Raw genomic sequence first — 19,315 nt, 5'->3', positions numbered from 1 at the left:
AGATCAAAGCCTTTTCCTTTGATTATTTCAATCTTACAAACAACTCTGCAAGTCAAAATTTTTAATTCCCTGCCCCCATCCTAATCTTGTTCAAATCTTCGAATGTAAGAAACCAACTTAAAAGCCTAATTCCCTCCATCAATTCTAACCCTAAACATGAAAATACAAACTTAAAAGCTATCCATATACCCTAAAAAGAACCAAATTTTAGAATGTAATCGTATCAGTTTATAGGATTTGATTAAAGCACAACAATCAACTCCACTCATCTAACCCTGGTTCCACTGTTGCGAGTGCATTTTCGGTCACCACCCTTGAGAACTCCCGTTGATTTCTTTTCTTATGTCTGTACTTTCCTGCTGTTTATGATTCATTGTTATTACTCGGCGCAAAATTGTTAATTTTTTCAAAGTACTCAAAGCATTATCATTAACTTACCAAAATTTGGTACTAACTATTGTGGCCTATTTAACTGAAAGGGAATAGGGGGTGTGGCAAGAGAGAGTATAGAGAGAGTGTAATGATTTCTTATGTGGATGTTATTCCCTTTGCACAGTGTCTGTATTTATAGTAGAAAATAAGGAGAGGATTAACTTGTCCTCCAAGTAAAAACAATCCTATAGGAAAAGAATAACTAGTAACCAAATCTATCTAGGATTTCTCAGTCCAAGAATATCTATAACAGTAACGAAATTATTTGTAAAACCACACATCATAATCACAAACTTCTCATATAACTACATAACACTGCAATTCAAAACATAGCATGGCCAAAACTAAGGCTCCACAATTATCTTTCCGGTAGCATGGCCATTGCTGATCTTAGCCCAAGCGTCCTCCGCCAAGACCAGGGGATACTTTGAGTCAATTATAGTCTTCAGCTTCCCTTCTTTCACCAACTTAATAAGATACTCAAGGTTATCAGCCTTGGGAGATAAGAACAGTGGCACCAGTTGCTTCTTAGAAAAGGTAAGTTTCTTCAGTGCAATGCACAACAGAGAGCTGAGGGTGGGAGTAATATCTATTACCTTACCGTTTGCATTCAAATTAGGCTCAAAAGTTGACCAAGGAATGCCTGTTGCACAGTGGATCACAACATCATATTTTCGACCAGATGGACTCCTAAGAGCTGCACCTTCTGGGGTCTTGTAGTCAATAACCTCATCAGCCCCTAGGCTTTTGACCAGTTCAATGTTGCGGGCACCACAAGTGGCTGTAATATGAGTATTTCCGAGCTTTGCCAACTGAACCGCGTAGAGACCTACACCACCTGAAGCAGCTGTGATCAGGATATTTGCTTGCTGACCACTTCCATCAAGCTTGATCCCACCAGGTTGTGTAAGAGCCTGGTGAGCTGTGAGACCAGCAATGGGTAATCCTACAGCAGTGGCTGCTGAAACTTCCGGTGGCCTTGCAACAGTTACACTCTCCATTGTCACGGCAAGTTCAGCTAGTCCACCTCCAGTCTTTTATTCATTGTCGAAGAATAGAATGAGACAAAAACGGACATGGTATGTATCAATGAATGATGCATGAGATATCTAGGTGACACATTCTGTCATTGGGTTTGCATATTAAGCACACCAAAAGTGGTTTTTACATGCAATAGTTCAGTCTCATGCCGACTGGAATGACACTAGGTAAAGAGGCACACAAAGTCGATGAAGGGTTAACGAGGGTTTACAAATACAACAACTCAGATTGGAACAAATGGATTGAACTTTTCAAATTAGTAGATACTTATTCAGACATCATTGATGAAAATAATAGTTCTAAATTAAGTTATGTCCATCTATATGCATGTTTCCTAGATGTATGTGGAGCCTAAAAGATGCTATTTCCAAAACATGAAATGGAAGCTTAATTCCCATTTTCTGAATTATGTTATCCTTTCAGTTAAATTTTACTTCGCAGACAACGAAGACTAAATTTGAAGAATTTCAAGTGAAACAAAGAAAATGAGCTAGTATATAAGGGAACTTACGAGAGTGTTAACCTTTGCAACAACTTTGTCACCAGCTTTGAAGTTTTTCACTTCAGGTCCTACCTTTACAACCTCTCCTGCCACGTCGATACCTGTTCCGAGTTCCACCAATGAATATCTTCAGTTAACAAAACGACTTCTCACAAAATGTGGTCCTGTGAAAACTTCTACATAAAACATGTTAAGAAATGCATCCCACCCTCTCCTTTTGAAGAACTCGAAAAACTATGCTGTCCCCGTTGCATATCCCTTTACTCTCTCTCTCTCTCTCTCTCATCAGGATAATATCAATGTTTACGTAAGAATCTCTCCCCGGAAAACACACAAATTCCACTCCAGAAGTTTATTAGATGAAATGAACAAGAAACAGTACATCCAAATGCAAAGTATTAGCGTGTTTAAGCATTTATCGAACATTCGTACTACTTCTCAAGAAGAAGATCAAATAATACATCGAATGAAGCATAATTACGTAAAGAGTTATAAACACAAAATGGATCCCCTAAGTAGCAGCGTCTCAGGACAGCAAACCAAATTACCAGGTATGTGCGGAAACCTGCGAGGCAACAAAGGCCAGAGCATGCCTTTCTGAGCTTTCCAATCAATTGGGTTAAGACTAGTTGCCTCCTATTTCAGCAACACCTCATCTTTTCTCGGATTTGGAATCGGAACTTCAACATGCTGCAATAAGGCCAATGTCATGACAAGAATGTGTTCTGCAAAGTTCTTCAAAGAAAAAGTGGCAAAATGCAATGTATCCATATAATAGACCAACAACTTTGTTTAACATTTCATAAGCATATGCAAATGGTAATTTTCTCGACAACAAAACCTAGTAACGAAGTAAATCCCTGTAACTATTTCTTTCATCACGTGGTTCAGATAAAAACAATAAAAGTAAAAGATAAAACCTCTTCCTTTATTCTTTCCTTCCTAACATTGCAATGACTCAATCAAGTACTCGTAATCCAAGTGGGATTGCAGTTATTAAACTGAAAATATGACTTCACCCCCTGGAACATAGATTTTTCATCTAAAATCCGACATAATTGTTTTACCTGATTAAAACCCAGTGATTAGGATCCCCATAAGCATATTCCTTAATTAAGCATGAATTCAAATATTTTACATGTTTCCAATGGCTAAGGGCATGTTTGGTACTCTACTTGAATCCGATTTTTTAAGAGTGTTACTAGACCCACCCCATTATCCTATTTCTACACCCACGTTATAATCTTACTCACCATAAAACATAAGAAAAATAAAATACTATCTTCCCACCCACCATTATCCCAAAAGTACCCTTCCAATCTCCACCCTTGACACCGTTCAACCTACCCCTTGACATCCATATTGCTTCTCTAGCGTGTTCTCCCATCTATTTTTTCTAATTATTTTAATATAAGGAAAATGATTATATTTATATGATTGAAATAGAGGGAAGTAAAACAGCGACCACCCTTCTCCACTTTTTACCACCATCCCGACTATCCCCATGGCTGACCACGGAGGCGAAGCAACAATAGAACGAAGAGTCAGTCGCTCAACCAATCATAGAATCAAAGCCGAAAGAATAAGAAGTGAAATCGGTAGAGAAAGAAACTCCGATGACATCCATATATGGTTTGATGCATTCAGTGTGTTTGGGATTTGTACTACAACGAGCTCGACGAATACAAAGATCAATTCGTGATTCAATAATTTAGGATCCAATAACCATAAATTAAAATTTAGAAGGAATAAAGTGACAACGAGAGTTTGGGAATTGAGATTACGAGTTGCTGGGAGTGTGGGTGGAAGTGAACGATCTGATCTTGTTTCCCTTAGTCCTTATTTGACATTTTACATGAGGATAAATTGGTAATTAACCTTTTTAATAAAGAGTGGGTGTAGAAATAAGACAAAGGGGTGGTAATAGTAGTACTCTTTTTTAAACTCAAAAATAATTTTCAAGTTTTAGGCCTTAAAAACTTGTTTGGTAGAACTATTTTCAAAAACTGAACTCAAGATTAACTCAAAAATATAGTCTATTATCCAAAAAAAAAAAAAAAAAAAAAAAAAAAGAGGAAGTTTTTAGAGTTTTTAAACTTAAACTCACTTCTTTTTTTCTCTCTCCCTCGTTCTCTCTCACTCCAAATCTATCTCTCTTTTCTTCTTTGTCTCCTCCTTTTTTTTTTTTTTTTTTTTTTTTTGACCTTTTTCGTTTCTCCTCCAATCCGTTTTCTTTATTCTCTCGGTTATTTCTCTCACTCATCTTCCTCTCTATCTCATTCAATCCTCTCTTTTCTTTCTTTTTACTTCAATCATCTCTTTCTTTCCTCCTTTCTCCTCTTTCTCTCTCTCCTGCGACCCCTCTTTTTAGATCTCTTTGTCTAGTTTAAGTCATAAGATTTAAAAATTTTAAATCGCAAACCAATCAAATTTTTGAATCTTAAAGAAAGTTGTTTTCAAGAAATGTTTTGAGAAATAATAAAAAATTTCAAAAAGGATACCAAACAGGCCCTAAATTATCCCTAATAACAATTGGATTTAGATATTTCTATTTACTGCATTCAGTTTATTGTAGAAGTCACTGGTCATTAATTGCGTTGAATGTGGGATTACCTGTTGCACTGTGCCATTTATTTTCCTATTCCATATCAAGTTCTTTTTTTTTTTTTTTTTTTTTTTGAACAAACAGTATTTTTTACACTAAAGGGGAAGAGATGAACTTACCTCATAATGAGCTAGCAATAATGAGGTCCAAATTTACGAATCAAAGCTAAGACCTATCTCTTTCACAATTGTACTTGCTTCCTATTTTTTGTTTGAAATTGTTTTATTATATGCAACTAGGTAAATTTGTTTTTTGTAAATATAGATAAATTAGTGTAAATATAGGTAAATTAGTGTATTTATTATGTGATGTCATAAGATAATGTATCTATTATTTTCTACCCTTTAGTTGTAATATTTCTTTGTATGAAAAGACTGTACCTATATTTCGTGTTGGTAGGAAAATTATTGCACATGAAAATGCAGGTAAATAACTTATATATACCATATAGGTAAATTAGTGAATCAACAAATTCTAAATGGGTACATTAATGATCTATAAATAGACAAAACATTATGAAACTCATTAAAGGCGCAAAACAAGGAGTAAATCATCCTTATTGACATGATTGGAGAATACTTGCAATTTTGTAAAATGATTGCAGAGGTCAACTATTTATCTAGCTTGCAACTCATATTAAATTTTGGGTTTTATTTAGATGTTAAGAAGTGTGCGGGTATTTTGAACTCCTAAAAAAAAAAAAAAAAAAAAAAAATTCAAACAGGTGGATTTATGTTTATGAAATAAGAGTTACACGGGCTTATGTCTAGAAATAACCTTTAAACCAGAAGTTCCGCCGCCATTGTTGTCGTACTGAACCGCGTGCATGGTCTCATTGGCCATAGTCTCTCAGTTGTCAATCCAACCAACGTTCCGAATAGGCGCAGAAACTTGAAGCTCCTCCCTCCCAGATTCTATGAAGAACAGAGCTTATGCTAGTACAGCAATTGACCCATTAGCCCATGTCTATTGTGGAACAAACTAATACACGTGATTCGTAATGATGTAGGCACTACAATAAGTATATGGTCCCTATGTTAAATATACAATACATATTTGGTCCATATGTTAAATATACAATAAATATAGGGAATTGTTATTGGCACTCCAAAAATCTCATTCTACACTCCAAACTTTCTATATTTGGAAAGAAAAATACACATGTGAGGAGTGTAGAATGAGATTTTTGGAGTGCCAATAACACTTCCCTAAATATATGGTCCATATGTTAAATATGGATGTTGATGGCTTCTCATCTAGGGTTAGGTTGCATTGTAACTATAATTAGGTTGCATTATAACTATATATAATATGTTATTAATTGTCTATTCTACGAATGTAAGGTAACCTCCTATTTAAAGGACTCCATATGTAAGGTTAAGTAGTGAATTAGTGAACTAAAAGTTAATTGAAGACGAGGGATGAGATAACCTAGGAATTACTCGACCAGGGGCAATGGTTCACTCAATGTTGCTAATCATGGATTCACTCGACACGACCAAGTGCAACACTTGATTTAAGAGGGAAAAATCACTCTCTTCTTCGATTAACATTTAATTCACTACTTAACTTTACATAGGGAGCCCTTTAAATAAGAGGTTACCTTACGTTGGTAGGATAGACAAATAATAACATATTATAGTTACAATGCAACTTAATTAAAATAGATCAAAGCATGATATTGGTAGATGAGAAGCCACCAACATCCATATTTATTATAGGGACCATACTTATTGTAGTGCCTACATCATATAACCATCACGAGGTGGCTTAGTGGTTGAGTATGAATTTCAGGCGCATATTCCACACAATACTTCTTGAGTTCGATTCTTGATGTTGATAAATTATACGATGGTGGTCGTCTATGAGTTTTCCTGGCTCCCAAAAATGTGGACTACTGTGATGAAGCCAGCTAGTCCCTTTTTTGAAAAAAAAAAAAAAAATACACATGCATGATTCATGTTAATATAATAAAATCAGTATTTTGTCGAACTTGTATTTCCACAAAATAATACATGTGGTTCATGTTATTAGTATTTTTTCGATCTTGTATTTCCACAAACTAATACACATGTTATATGTTATCAGTATTTTGTTGATCTTGTATTCTTGTTGAAATTTCATCTTCTAGAAAATTATGTTGGCCTGTCATATTTTTTTGACACTAAACCTAACTTTTCGATAAAGTTGCACATTTTGAGAAACGAAAACCATAATGAACAATAAGAATGAAAAAATAACAGATAAAATAAAAAATTTAATGACCGAGGCAATAGCGGATTCAAAATTTAAACTTTGGCGCTTTTAATTTTAAAAACCTAAATTTTTAAAATAAAAATTTTAGCTCATGAGCAAATTTCAGTTGATTCACGGAGATATTTCATTGAACACTTAGTGAGCTTGTTGTCGTCAGATGAACTATATTATGAATATGTTAACAGATATCAATATTTGCCAAAACTATCTGCTGAGTGCTATCAAGATATACTTAGAAGGGATTACATCAAACACTGGTCCCAATGTGCATCTGTCCTTGGACTAACATGGTCATTTTATTTTGGATGGAAAATTAAATAGAAATTGGATGTCAAAGATCTTCGGCCAACTTTGTATAACTTGTTCAAATCAAAACCACTGTCAAATATACTTTACAAGAAAATGAATATAAATCAAATAATCCATATCATTAACAATAAAAGACCCACACATTCAACTATTAGACACATTATATAGCACACAACTCTTGCATTTATAATTTGTTTGAGGTTACAATACTATATTTCGTCTACTTAAGCCTCAACGATGACCTTCCCGGTTGCATGTCCATCGATACTCTTAGCCCAAGCTTCTTCGGCCTTGCTCAGAGGATGTGTCGAGTCGATTACCGTTTTGAGCTTTCCTTCCTTCACCAACTTAACAAGATACTCAAGGTTCTCAGCCTTGATATCAGCAAACAGTGGCACCAGCCGCTTCTTCGAGAAGGAGAGTTTCTTCAGAGCAAAAGTAAGAAAGGCACTTGGACCGGGAGTTATTACTATGACCTTCCCGTTGGAACTCAAATTAGGCTCAAAAATTGACCAGGGAACACCGGTGTTGGTTGTGCAGTGGACCACGACATCATATTTCCGACCAGATGGGCTCTTCAGAGCTGCTCCTTCTGGGGTCTTGTAGTCAAGAACCTCATCTGCCCCTAAGCTCTTGACCAATTCAACGTTACGAGCTCCACAAGTGGCTGTAACATGAGCATTACCGAGCTTGGCTAATTGGACTGCATACTGACCCACACCGCCAGAGGCAGCAGTAATCAATATGTTCTTTTGCTGGCCACTTCCGTCAAGCTTGACCCGAGCAGCTTGCGTGAGACATTGGTGAGCTGTGACGCCAGCAATAGGTAAGCCTGCAGCTTCAGCTGCTGAAACTTCGGGTGGCCTGGCCACTGTCATGTTCTCACTAGCTGTGGTGTACTCAGCCAGTCCACCTCCAATCTATCCATATGTAACGTGACAACAGAAAATTGAGGCATAGATATAACAAACGAGATCTAAATGCTAAACTTCTTATATGCACAATGAGCCATTCAAAAAGGGGAAAAAGTAACCAAAGGATTAAGATAAACACTCACAGCAGCGGTCAGATATGCCACAACTTTGTCGCCCGGTTTGAACTTTTGGACGCCCTCTCCAACTTTTACAACCTCTCCAGCAACATCAGTAACTGTTTTCAATGATATCATTACCCGATGTCAACAAACCAACCTACCAGCCTAAGACTCACAGACATGAATGCATAAACCACAAAACAACTCGTCTCGCAATATAGGAGCAATATCCATCCATTTTAAAGTCTAAGCATAAATCTGTTTCATAATCCAGCTTTTTTTTTTTTTTTTTTTTTTTTGGGTCAATCCAGCTAATTTATCTACCGCACAACTCTCCAAATACTTCAATGTATGATGAGAGTTTTATCAACAACATGAACTAATCCGTAACCATTATGCCCAATTCTTTAAAGAGGGCAATCTCTTTGGGACACCGAGTAGTGCATGATTTTGTTTCAAACGCCGTAGTAATTAATCAACATCAGGTAACTTTATTAATCAGTTCAATGTTGTCGTAATTAATCAAATTTAGGTAACTTTACTTTATCATCAGTACATTGCCTGGCCTGCGGCAGCTTATATGACACGAATTGATTTATGAAGGACCCTCAAACGTTAATTGACTGGAAGGGTGATTATTGAAGAATTTAACAAACCTAAGTAACTAAACTTCCCCAAATTCTACATGCACTGATAGAAAAATTGCAAAACAAGCAGTGCATAGTCATATGAGGAAAACTTTTGAAAATGAGGCAGGTAAAAAGCTCGAGTCTTCAGTTATTGTCGAGAAATTTTTCAAGGTGCCCAAAACACGAGGCGGAAGATCACATGTTATTATACAATTGGAGGAAAGTTTTGTTTTTTTTTTTTTTCAAGTCTCTCTAATTGTAGAATGAAATATGGTGTTCCGCCTTGTGTTTCAGGCACACTAAATAATCTGTCGTTATTGTCATTTGTGTAAACAGTTTTTACCAACGTCAACTTCAAATACATTGAACAGGTAAAATACACAAGTACAAAGGCCTTGTTTGGCGTCAAGGGTTGGACATGAATAAAAATGGATGTCAAACTTTTCAAATGTTTTGTAAGTTTAAGGTAAAAGATGGGTTATTCAAGTAGGAAACTTAATCCATTTTTAAACTTCAACTGAAACAACATTTGGGAGTTGTTGACTTGCATTTCTTTTTTATAACATACATTAGAATGTCGAGTTATCCCTTTCATTTTCAACTCAATCTTTGATACCAAACAGGTCAAAGTTCCTAACAAGGTGATCAACTTGATTACGTACCAGGTATATGAGGAAATTTTTTGGGCAAAAATGGTCGTGCCACGCCTTTCTGAATTTTCCAATCCAGTGGGTTTATACTAGCTGCTTCCAATTTCAGCAAAACCTCGCCTTTCTTCGGAGTGGGTATTGGAACCTCTACATGCTGCAACAAATTTCATAAATAAAATACAGATACAAAAATTATAAAACTCTTCTCTTTTTTTTTCCATTATAGAACTTGACTTTTTTTTGTTTCGCGGCAACGAATATTAAGCACTTCGTAGATAAAAAAATAAAATGAAAAATGTAATAGATAAAGAAAAAGGAACCTGTAAACCAGAAGCTCCTCCACCATAGCCGACGTACTGCACCGCATGCATACGCTTCGACGCCATGCCTGCCATGCAAACCCTAGTCGGAACTGTTAAAATATTAATGTTTAAGTTGCTATTTATATCAATCTCTATATATAAAGCCAGCAGGCCAATATATACAACCAGAACCAGGACTTGCAATGTTGAGAAAAGTCAGACAGATGAAAAGTCAAGCCTTGCAGAAGAAGTTGAAGTCAGAATTTGCAACTCTGTACAATAAAGGGTGATGAAAAGAAAAGTCACAAGTGAGAGAGTACGAACTTAAAACTCTCCACCACCACACAAACGATGGCCTTAGCTGTGTAGGGGCCATATGATCAGAGAGGCGGAAAGAAGAGTCAGCCTCCCGTGTGGTGAGAGAAAAGTCTAAACCAAATCAAAGCTTGCAAAAGAGAATTTTGGCATATCAGAATCTATTTACAAGAAAATGTGAACATTAGATCCCAAACCTTATCATTTACAATACAAGACCTACACATCACTGGAAGATATAACAAATGACACAACTCTAGATAAGTACATAATGTTTGCATATCCCATTAAAAACCACTAAGATGTATCTTGTCTACTTAAGGCTCGACAATAATCTTCCCAGTTGCATGTTTATCGATACTCCTAGCCCAAGCATCTTCAGCCTTTCTCAGAAGATGTGTCGAGTCGATCACTGTCCTGAGCTTTCCTTCCTTGACCAACGAAACTAGATACTCCAAGTTCTCAGCCTTGAAATTCATGGGCAGTGGCACCAGCAGCTTCTTTGAGAAGGTGAGTTTCTTCAGAGAAAAAGTAACGAAGGCACTTGAACTTCCCGCTGGCACTCAAATTAGGCTCAAAAGTTGACCAGGGAATGCACAGTGGACCACAGCACCATATTTCCGACCAGATGGGCTATTCAGAGCTGCTCCTTCTGGGGTCTTGTAATCAAGAACCTCATCTGTCCGTAAGCATCTGGTGTTTCCGAGCTTTGCTAGTTGGACTGCCAGTACCCACACCATCTGATGCAGCAGTAATAAAAATGTTCTTTTGCTGGCCACTTCCGTCGAGCTTGACCCCTGCATTGCGTGATAGATTGGTGAGCTTGAGACCAGCAATAGGTAACCCTGCAGCTTCAGCTGGTGAAACTTCAGGTGGCCTGGTCATTGTCATGTTCTCACTAGCAGCAGCATACTCGGCCAGTCCACCTCCCTTTTATATGGTAACAAACAAAGTGAGGCACTGATGATAGCAGTGACAAACAAATGGAGACCGAACTTAACCAAAGGAATAAAATGAACATGTACAGCTTGGGAAAGATATGCCACAACTTTAATTGTCGCCCGGTTTGAACTTTTGGGTCCCTTCCAACTTCTACAACCTCTAGCTCCAGCCAGTAACTGTTTCCAATAACATCATTGGTCAATGTCAACAAACCAACTTACCAGACTCACAGACATGAATGCATAAACCACAAAACAACTCAACTCGCAATATAGGAGCAATATTCATCCATTTTAAAGTTAAAAGTATAAATGTGATGATAATTTTATCGACAAAATGAGCTAATCTGTAACCATTATACCCACTTCTTCAAAGAGGATTGGACCAGGCCGTGGGGCCTGATGTGCTCGTTTCTTTTTCTTTTTTTCTTTTTGTCGTCTAATGATTCTTCCTCGCGTCTTTGTAGAATTTCTTTGAGCATGTCTTCTTCAAGCCACAAGAGTGATGATGGTGTGCTACCATTGTATCATCAAGGTGGGTCTTTGAGTAAAGTGGGGTGACACGCCCCGATCCAGATGTCCGTAGGACATCGGAATAGTCACATGTTGGCCGACACCTGAGGATGATGAAAGTCATTTATTGAAAACATGAGAACCAAAATATGAATAAGATAAGAGAAATTTAAATATAATTAATATGCAAATGAGGAACGTATCCAGAACATACAACTAATCCTAGACACTACTAAAAAGGACTAACATAAAATTGAATGAACAATGGGATGGATCCTACGCCAAGAGGACTTGAAGATACTGTTGCGGAAGTGCCTTGATGCCGAGATTGTAGGCCTCGATTCTAAATCCTAAGGGGGTGCAAAACAAACATGAGTGGATCAAGTTGATATATATATATATATATATATAATAATAAAACATTTATCAACATATTAACCCCCAAAATTTTATGAAAACTCAATAGCAGAATATATAATAGGTTTTCCGAAAACCCTAGCATGTCATAAAACATATCTCGTATATAGTATGCTAAATAGTGGTATCCAATAATAGTAATATCTCCCGGCCCGCAACCAACACCATGTCTCTCGACCCGAAGCCAGAGATTATTCTCTCCCGGCCCAATGCCAATTAGGGATGGCAACGGTTCGATTTGGGGACGAAAATGCTATATCCATCCCTATAACCATGAAAATTAGCCATATCCATAACCGCAAATTAACCATCGGGAATTATCCATAACCATATCCACTGGGTAACGGATTTTCAATCGGTTATCGGTTATATCCATCTTCGTCAAAAAAAAAAAATTATATTTATCCAATTGACGCATTATAAATTTTAGTAGATACTAATTCCGTTATTAAATAGTAACATCCAATTACAAAAAACTAAAAATATATTTGAAGTTGTTCATGATAACATGCACCAATTTCTTGACAGTGAGACTTTTGAAGAGAGATGAATCTGATAAATTTGTAATATTTGATAATTGATATATAAAATGATTCAATGAATTAATTTGGTTAAGTATAACAATAGGAGTATTGAATTGATGAGGTTGTTGGTATGCCCCATGCATGATGTTTGGTGCATAATAAAGATATTATATGCATGCATAATGAATTAATATAGGGAGGGTTCGGTAAATTGAATAAAATTATATTATATATCAATATATATATATATATATATATATATATATATTCGGGTTGGATTGGGAACCCTTATAACCATATCCAAAACCATAACCGAATAAAGTTCATGGTTTTTCCCCATATCCATACCATACCCAAATTTTCATATCCAAATTCAATCCATTCGAGCGGTTATCCACAGTTATCAGGTATAACGGTTAGAATTGCCATCCCTAATGCCAGCTGCATGTCCCTTGGCTCGAACCCAGGGGTTATTTCTCTCAACCCGCATCCAACACCAGATCCTCGCCCCTGGCGGAATAATGACCACTAGATATGCACAAAAACATTTAACATAATCTTTCCAAACATAGGTATGTATATTTGAAAAACATCTTCATAGTATAAAGTTATCCATCATCTATACTATAAAGAAGTGTGTAAAAACATGTTCTAAATAGTATATCGTCATCCATCAGATATCCTATAAAGAACATAGGTTCGATAGTGGTATTCCAAAATATTCTAAGTAAGCATAATATCTCATAAAACATTTCATACAACGTAATCATTAAATCATGCTTTTCATGTATGCATTCCTACTATTAAAACATGCATTTTAGAAAGGGTTCACTCATAGATACGCTGTCAAAGAGCCACACAAAACTAGCGAAGACGGAATCGTCACAATATATGCACCTAAACACATAAAGGGTCCAATTAATAAAACTATATTCAAATGATTGAATTTGGAAAAATAGACGTCAAAAACGAATTCAGGACATCGAAATTAACCTAGGAGGGGTCCCGGACGAAACCCGAAAAAGTCAACAAAAAGTCAACTATGACGGGTCAAAGTCAAAGTCAATTAGTCAACGGTCAAACCGGGTCTGAGTCAACAGGCCTGGGTTTGGTTCGGGTTGGGCCTAGGGTTAGTGGAACGAATCCATGGCCTAAAGGCTTGGATCCAATAGGGTTTTGGGTCTGGGCTTCGACGAGCTGGGCTTAAGTTCCACGGGTCAAAGGCCCGGGTTCCATATAGCCGGAAGACCTTGGATCTTAGGGTTTTAAAAAGGTTTCACTAGGTTGGGCTTAGATGCAATGGCCCAAAGGCCTCATATCTACACGGCCCTAAGGGCCGGTTTTAGAAAATATTAAAACAAAATAAAAACTAATTAATAAATAGATTGGGCTCAGGGATTTAGCGGGCCAAGGCCTGAAGGGTCTGTCTCCTTGGTTTTGGGCTTGAAGGCCCTTTCCTTACCGGGGAAGAAGGTCGGAGTCTTTCGATCTTTGGTCCCTGTCAACACACACACCTAGGCTATGATCTAGGAGCCAAAATGAAGAGTAAGATGAGGGGAAGGGATTCCATACCTTGGACACATCGAATGGTGCCCGGAGGTGGCCAGGATCTTGCTCGAAACCCACAGGGGTTCGCCGAACTTGGGTTGGGTGTCCTCTGGGTGCCCATGAGCTCCACAGAGACGGAGAGAGAGAGAAAGAAGGAAGGTCCACGAGGGTGGTGGTGGTGCTGTGCCGTCATCAAGGTGGCTCCGGTACCTCGGTGTGTGGGTTTAGGTTCAATCAGTGAGAGAGAGAGATCGGGGCGAGTGCGAGAAAAAGAATGAGAGTTAGTTGAAAGAGAGAGAAAAATAATTGACTCAGGGAAAAAAATGAGAAATAGGTGAATGCTTGCCACGTGGCAAATAATGATAGGATGAGAGGTTTAGAAAATCTGAAAAATGAGATTTTGATTGGATGAGGATAGGGAACTAAAATGCAAAATTTAATAAACCTTTTGGGGAAAAAAGTGAAATTACGAAATCTTTGGGGGTGGGGTTTCACATGGGCTACGTTAAGGCTGCTTACTTCAAAAATAATTCTGATGACTTGTTCAGAGACTTCCTTGAAGCGTATAGGCATGCAATTCTGTCAGGGGTGCATGTGAAGCGTGCCAAGGAAAATAACAGTCATGAGCCATGTAATGGGGCTTAGAGAGCCATCAAGTTTCACCCTTACTACTTCGTGTTAGGATTTACTTTTTCTATGCCTCATTTTTTCCAAGAAGTGATTTGCTCCATGAAGTGTCCCCTCACTCAATGTTTTCCCAATGTGGTCTGTGTGATGGTGGGATTCCTCAGTCTAAGCCAATTCTTTGACTTGGATCTGGTCATCATCGAATTTTGGTACTTCTTTGACATAGGCCACATTGATGGAGTTGGGCAATTGTAATCCTGCCATAGGCTCTTTGATCATTCGAGCAAGGAAGATCATGACTGGGTCAAAGAAACTTTGGAGATAAGTGGAGAGTGAGAGTTTGATTCTTCTCCTGAGGTGCCATTTCTAATGATTTTTATCACCAGTAAGTAGACTGCTTAGTCTCCAAGCTACTTTATGTTTTTGCTGAGCTATTATCTGATTTGTTGATTATCCACATTTGCTTATGTAGATTCAGAATTCGGCTCAACTCCTAAGATTTCTCTAGATATGAAGAAGGTGTATGTTGCTCTAAGTATCCCTGCTAAATATAGTGAGTGGCGTTGGTTGCTTAGTCCTCTTCGTAGAGAGAAATGTGGGTTGCCCCTGAAAGATGAGATAAAACGGATCAAGACGGAGGCATTAACTCGTTCGGTTAAGCTTACTATGAATGAAGGTGAAAATAAGAGATCTTCCCCGCTTGCTCAAGAGATACCGGCTAAGAAAAAGCCAAAGACTTCTTCCGCTGCTCGTGAAGGTTCGCCTGCTGCCGATAGGCTTATGATTGACTTGACTTCTTCTAAGGGGAAGAAAGATGTGGCTGCTAGATCTGAGCCGGTGACGTTTGCCATCAAATGTGGCTATTACGATTGCTGATAGGATTGCTCAGTGTAGAGGTTCTGTCATGCCCCCAGTGCCTAAATATGTGCCAAAACGTCCGTTGAGAGCTAAGTCTGGTTCACCTTTGGAGAAGCTTGCTACTATGAAGAGTAATGAGGTGGAATCTACTGCTAAAGTGGTGCCAAGGCCCATTCCCCTTGCTGCTGAGATTGATTCACTTATTGAGAAAGAAGAGACTGGTCGTATAGGCAATTGTGAGAAATCCACCAAGCCTGTTTCTAGGGACGTTGCTGAGATTTGTGTGCTCTTGAAACCAGATTCCAAGTTCCTTCGCGAAGCACACGACCGAATATAGAATGACCATTCTGCTTGCTATGATGCAGAAAACGATGATTCTGGCAGCAGAGTTTATGCTCCTTGACCAAGAGGATACCAAGGCTGCCAAGGAGGTGGCAAAGACTATGACAGCTGAAGTTTATTCTTCTACCGAGAAGATGAAAAGGTTGAAGTATGAGCTCATCACTTTGAAGGGATCTAATATCTTTGCCCTTACTTCTCTACAGCTTGAGACTGCTCGCCAAGTGACGGAACTCCAAGGCTCACTGAAGATCAACGAAAGTCTCAAGAAGGAAGTGGATAAGCTGCAACGCATCCTTGTTAGTCTGCTCGAGGAGAATAAACTGCTGAAGGGTAAGAAGGCTGGGCTCGAGGCTTGGCTTGTTCAAAGTCAGGCCGATTTCTACAAGCTGGGTTATGTAGATCATCTCTTTGGTAAGCCGTTTGACTTTGAGTTTGATAGGAAAAACTTTGAGACTTTCTCTATTTCTTAGGAAGACTTGCTTACTTTTACTTTTGAGGCTTCCATTGGTGAAGTAGTCGGAGAAGTTGGTACCCAGGCTGGGGCAACCGGGGGTGAAATGCGGAATGATGTCGCTGGCAAGAATGTTACAGTTGTTGAAGGTGTGGCGACCGAGTAGTCGTAGGATGTCCAAGCTGCTGAATAGTAGTTTTCTAAGTAGCCTTTAGGATTTTCTTTGTTTTCCTTATTTCTTTTGCTTTACTTGAACTTATTCGACCTTTGTTTTTTGTTTATCAATTTTGCTAGAAAATTCAATAAACTTGCTTCTTTCGTTTTTCTTCATCTTTTCTTCTTTGGTTTACGGCCAATCTTTGACCTTTAGACCAGCAACAGGCGTGCTGCTTTTCTATAAACAGACAAGCCCACGTAGCCTATGCAGTTGCATGTGTTGGTGTAGAACTTTTGCAAAGTTGTTAGTCATAGGGTCACCAACCAGATGCCTTACTTACAGGAGCAGACGAGTCTGAATGACCACTTGGCTGTTAACCTTGGCTTTCTTCAATCCTTTGAGCTGTGTGGCATGCATCACAACATACTAAAGATTTTTGGGTTATGAAATTCGCTAACCTTTCGTATCAAAACGGTTGTATGGAATTTCGTAAGCAAAGGTTCGAGAGAACTCCTTGCTTTTTATATAACCAATTTCGTGGGTTGTGTAGCAAGTATCACAACACTTTATGAATTAGTGTAAACATAAACGATCATTCCGTGCTTGGCTGAGGTGAAGCTTATCGACTGCGTAGCATGTCGGCAGTGGATAAAGCTTCATATATGCACGCTAACTTGTTTAACCTTTCACAAAAATATGTTGTATAAGTTTAGCGCGGCTTATTGCTCGAAGGGCAAGCCGTAGACAGTCTTCTGGAAACCGCAGGCTACCTTAGTGCACTCGGTAGCAGCTTTAAGGTTCCAGGGTAGCCATCCATAGAGCGTACTGTGTAATGTGCCTCGTTAGTCTCTGAGGCCCGGTTCCCCATGGATTAGGCCAAGATACCCAAAATCCTTCAATTAGTTAAGCCTTGAAAAAGACCATTGTGGCTACTTCTAAGAATCCTAGCGCATGTCATCGTCCACCTAGTTATACCAGGGCAGCCCAACTCATCCATGTCTGGATATTCGGAGTGTATAGTTTATCCTCCCGTATCGGATAGAATGGTTAGTCCCCAAGGGGGCGCAATTCCTGCGATTAGTCCTTAAGAATGGCGCAATCTTCTTTTGAAGTGCATGAATGATCAGTTGTTGTAAGCATGCAGCCGAGCCAAGTTGTAAATTACATCTGAATTCCTCATTGAAAAACAAGGGAAACGAACGAAAACTTAGTTGTAAGGTAGAAACTCCATAACAACTGGATTGTCTTCAATAAACTATGTTTTGTTGACCAAGTTCTAACACCCACTTCATTACTCATTAAGAAGTGTCTGGACCATGTAGGATTGATCGTAGAGGATATTGAATCATGACGATGATTGTATGAGCTTGAAAATATGGTCTGAGCTTCCGAGCTGCAACAACTAGCTCCAAAATTAATTTCTCAATCTTCGGATATCTAGTTTCCACATCGAGAAAAGCTTTAGAAGTGTTGAATACCAGCAGTTGGGCCCTTAGCTCTCCTCGTATGAGGGCAGAGCTTATTGCTACTTCCGAGACTACCAAGTAGATATATAAGTCATCCGCTGCTTCTGGCTTGGATAGTAAGGAAGATGATGTGAGATACTTCTTCAGGTCTTGGAAAGTTCTTTCGCACTCATCATCCCATTTGTCTCATTATGCCCTTTCGATTGCTTTGAAAAAAGGCTTACTTCGATCAATGGACCGCGAGAAGAAGCAGTTGAGCGTGGTTACTCGTCTGATCAAGCTTTAGATTTCCTTCAAGGTAGTTGGAGATTTCATCTCTATGATGGCTTGGATCTGTTTGGCATATGCTTCGATTCCTTGTTGGGTTACTAGGTACCTTAAGAATCGTCCTGAAAATACTCTGAATGTGCATTTAGCGGGATTGAGCTTCATCTTGTACTTTATAAGAATATCAAAAGTTTTCGCTAAGTTGCTAATGTGGTCTAATCGCTGTTTGCCCTTCACCATGATGTCGTCAACGTAAACTTCCATGGTTACTCCAATTTGCTTCTTGAACATCATGTTTACCAATCGTTAGTAAATGGCTCCCGCGTTCTTGAGGCCAAAAGGCATGACTTTGTAGCAGTAGGTGCCTCGCTCAATCAAACGCAGTTTTCTCCTTATCGGGCTTATGCATAGCTATTTGGTTGTAGACGAAGTATGCATCCAAGAAATTGAGCAACTGGTTCCTAGAAGTTGAATCTACTAATAGATCAATTCGGGGAACTGATAAGGATAAGGATCTTTTGGGCATGCTTTGTTGATGTTGATGTAGTCTACGCAAACCCTCCATTTTCCTTTCTCTTTCTTCATTACTAGTATGACGTTGGCAAGCCATGCTGAATGTGCTACCTCTTCTATGAATCCAGCCTCCAATAGCTTGTTGATTTTTGCTTCTATGATCCCTACTCGTTCAGGTGCGAAATATCTTTTCTTCTGGATTACCAGTTTGGCAGTGGGTTTGATGTGCAACTTATGGCAAGCTATTTTATGGTCGATGTCGGGCATGTCGGAAGGTTACCACACAAAGACGTCATGATTTTCTTTAAGGAAAGTCGTAAGTTCCTTCTTTTCTTTCAGGCTCATACGTAAGTCGATTCTAGCAGTGTTCTCCAGTTGTTGTGGATCAATAATGATGTGTTCGGCATCCTCTTTGGATTTTCATCCCGTCTTGTTTGCTGGCATGTAGATTTGGACACCATCTTTTTGATCTGTCTACTGTAATTGCTATTTTGTAGCTTTGTCTTCCCTTTAGACCTCAGTAGCCTCTATGAGGGTAAGGGTCCTCTTTTTTTTACTCATTCAGTACTTGCACACTGCATTGTCGAGATGTGGCTTGGTCAAACTTGCTTTTTCTG

At 38.5% G+C, this 19,315-nt stretch overlaps 1 protein-coding gene and 2 pseudogenes across 1 annotated transcript; all 3 read right to left on the bottom strand.

Annotated features, from left to right (window-relative positions):
- Positions 1 to 752: 752 nt before the first annotated feature.
- LOC137727141 (chloroplast envelope quinone oxidoreductase homolog) lies at positions 753 to 5,423 on the bottom strand (annotated as a pseudogene).
- Positions 5,424 to 7,319: 1,896 nt separating this feature from the next.
- Positions 7,320 to 9,891, bottom strand: LOC137726414 (chloroplast envelope quinone oxidoreductase homolog). Its single transcript, XM_068465341.1, has 4 exons — positions 9,778 to 9,891; positions 9,470 to 9,611; positions 8,203 to 8,294; positions 7,320 to 8,065 (listed from the first exon to the last, which is right to left on the bottom strand). The coding sequence occupies exons 1-4, from the start codon at positions 9,850 to 9,852 to the stop codon at positions 7,370 to 7,372; spliced, it is 1,005 nt and encodes a 334-aa protein (XP_068321442.1). The 5' UTR covers positions 9,853 to 9,891; the 3' UTR covers positions 7,320 to 7,369.
- Positions 9,892 to 10,269: 378 nt separating this feature from the next.
- On the bottom strand, positions 10,270 to 12,321 carry LOC137724797 (chloroplast envelope quinone oxidoreductase homolog; annotated as a pseudogene).
- Between the last annotated feature and the right edge of the window lie 6,994 nt (positions 12,322 to 19,315).

The sequence above is a fragment of the Pyrus communis genome, chromosome 2, assembly GCF_963583255.1.
Source record: "Pyrus communis chromosome 2, drPyrComm1.1, whole genome shotgun sequence".
Classification (NCBI taxonomy): domain Eukaryota; kingdom Viridiplantae; phylum Streptophyta; class Magnoliopsida; order Rosales; family Rosaceae; genus Pyrus; species Pyrus communis.
Note: the sequence above shows the minus strand (reverse complement) of the source record. Positions and strands in the feature narration are given on the sequence as shown.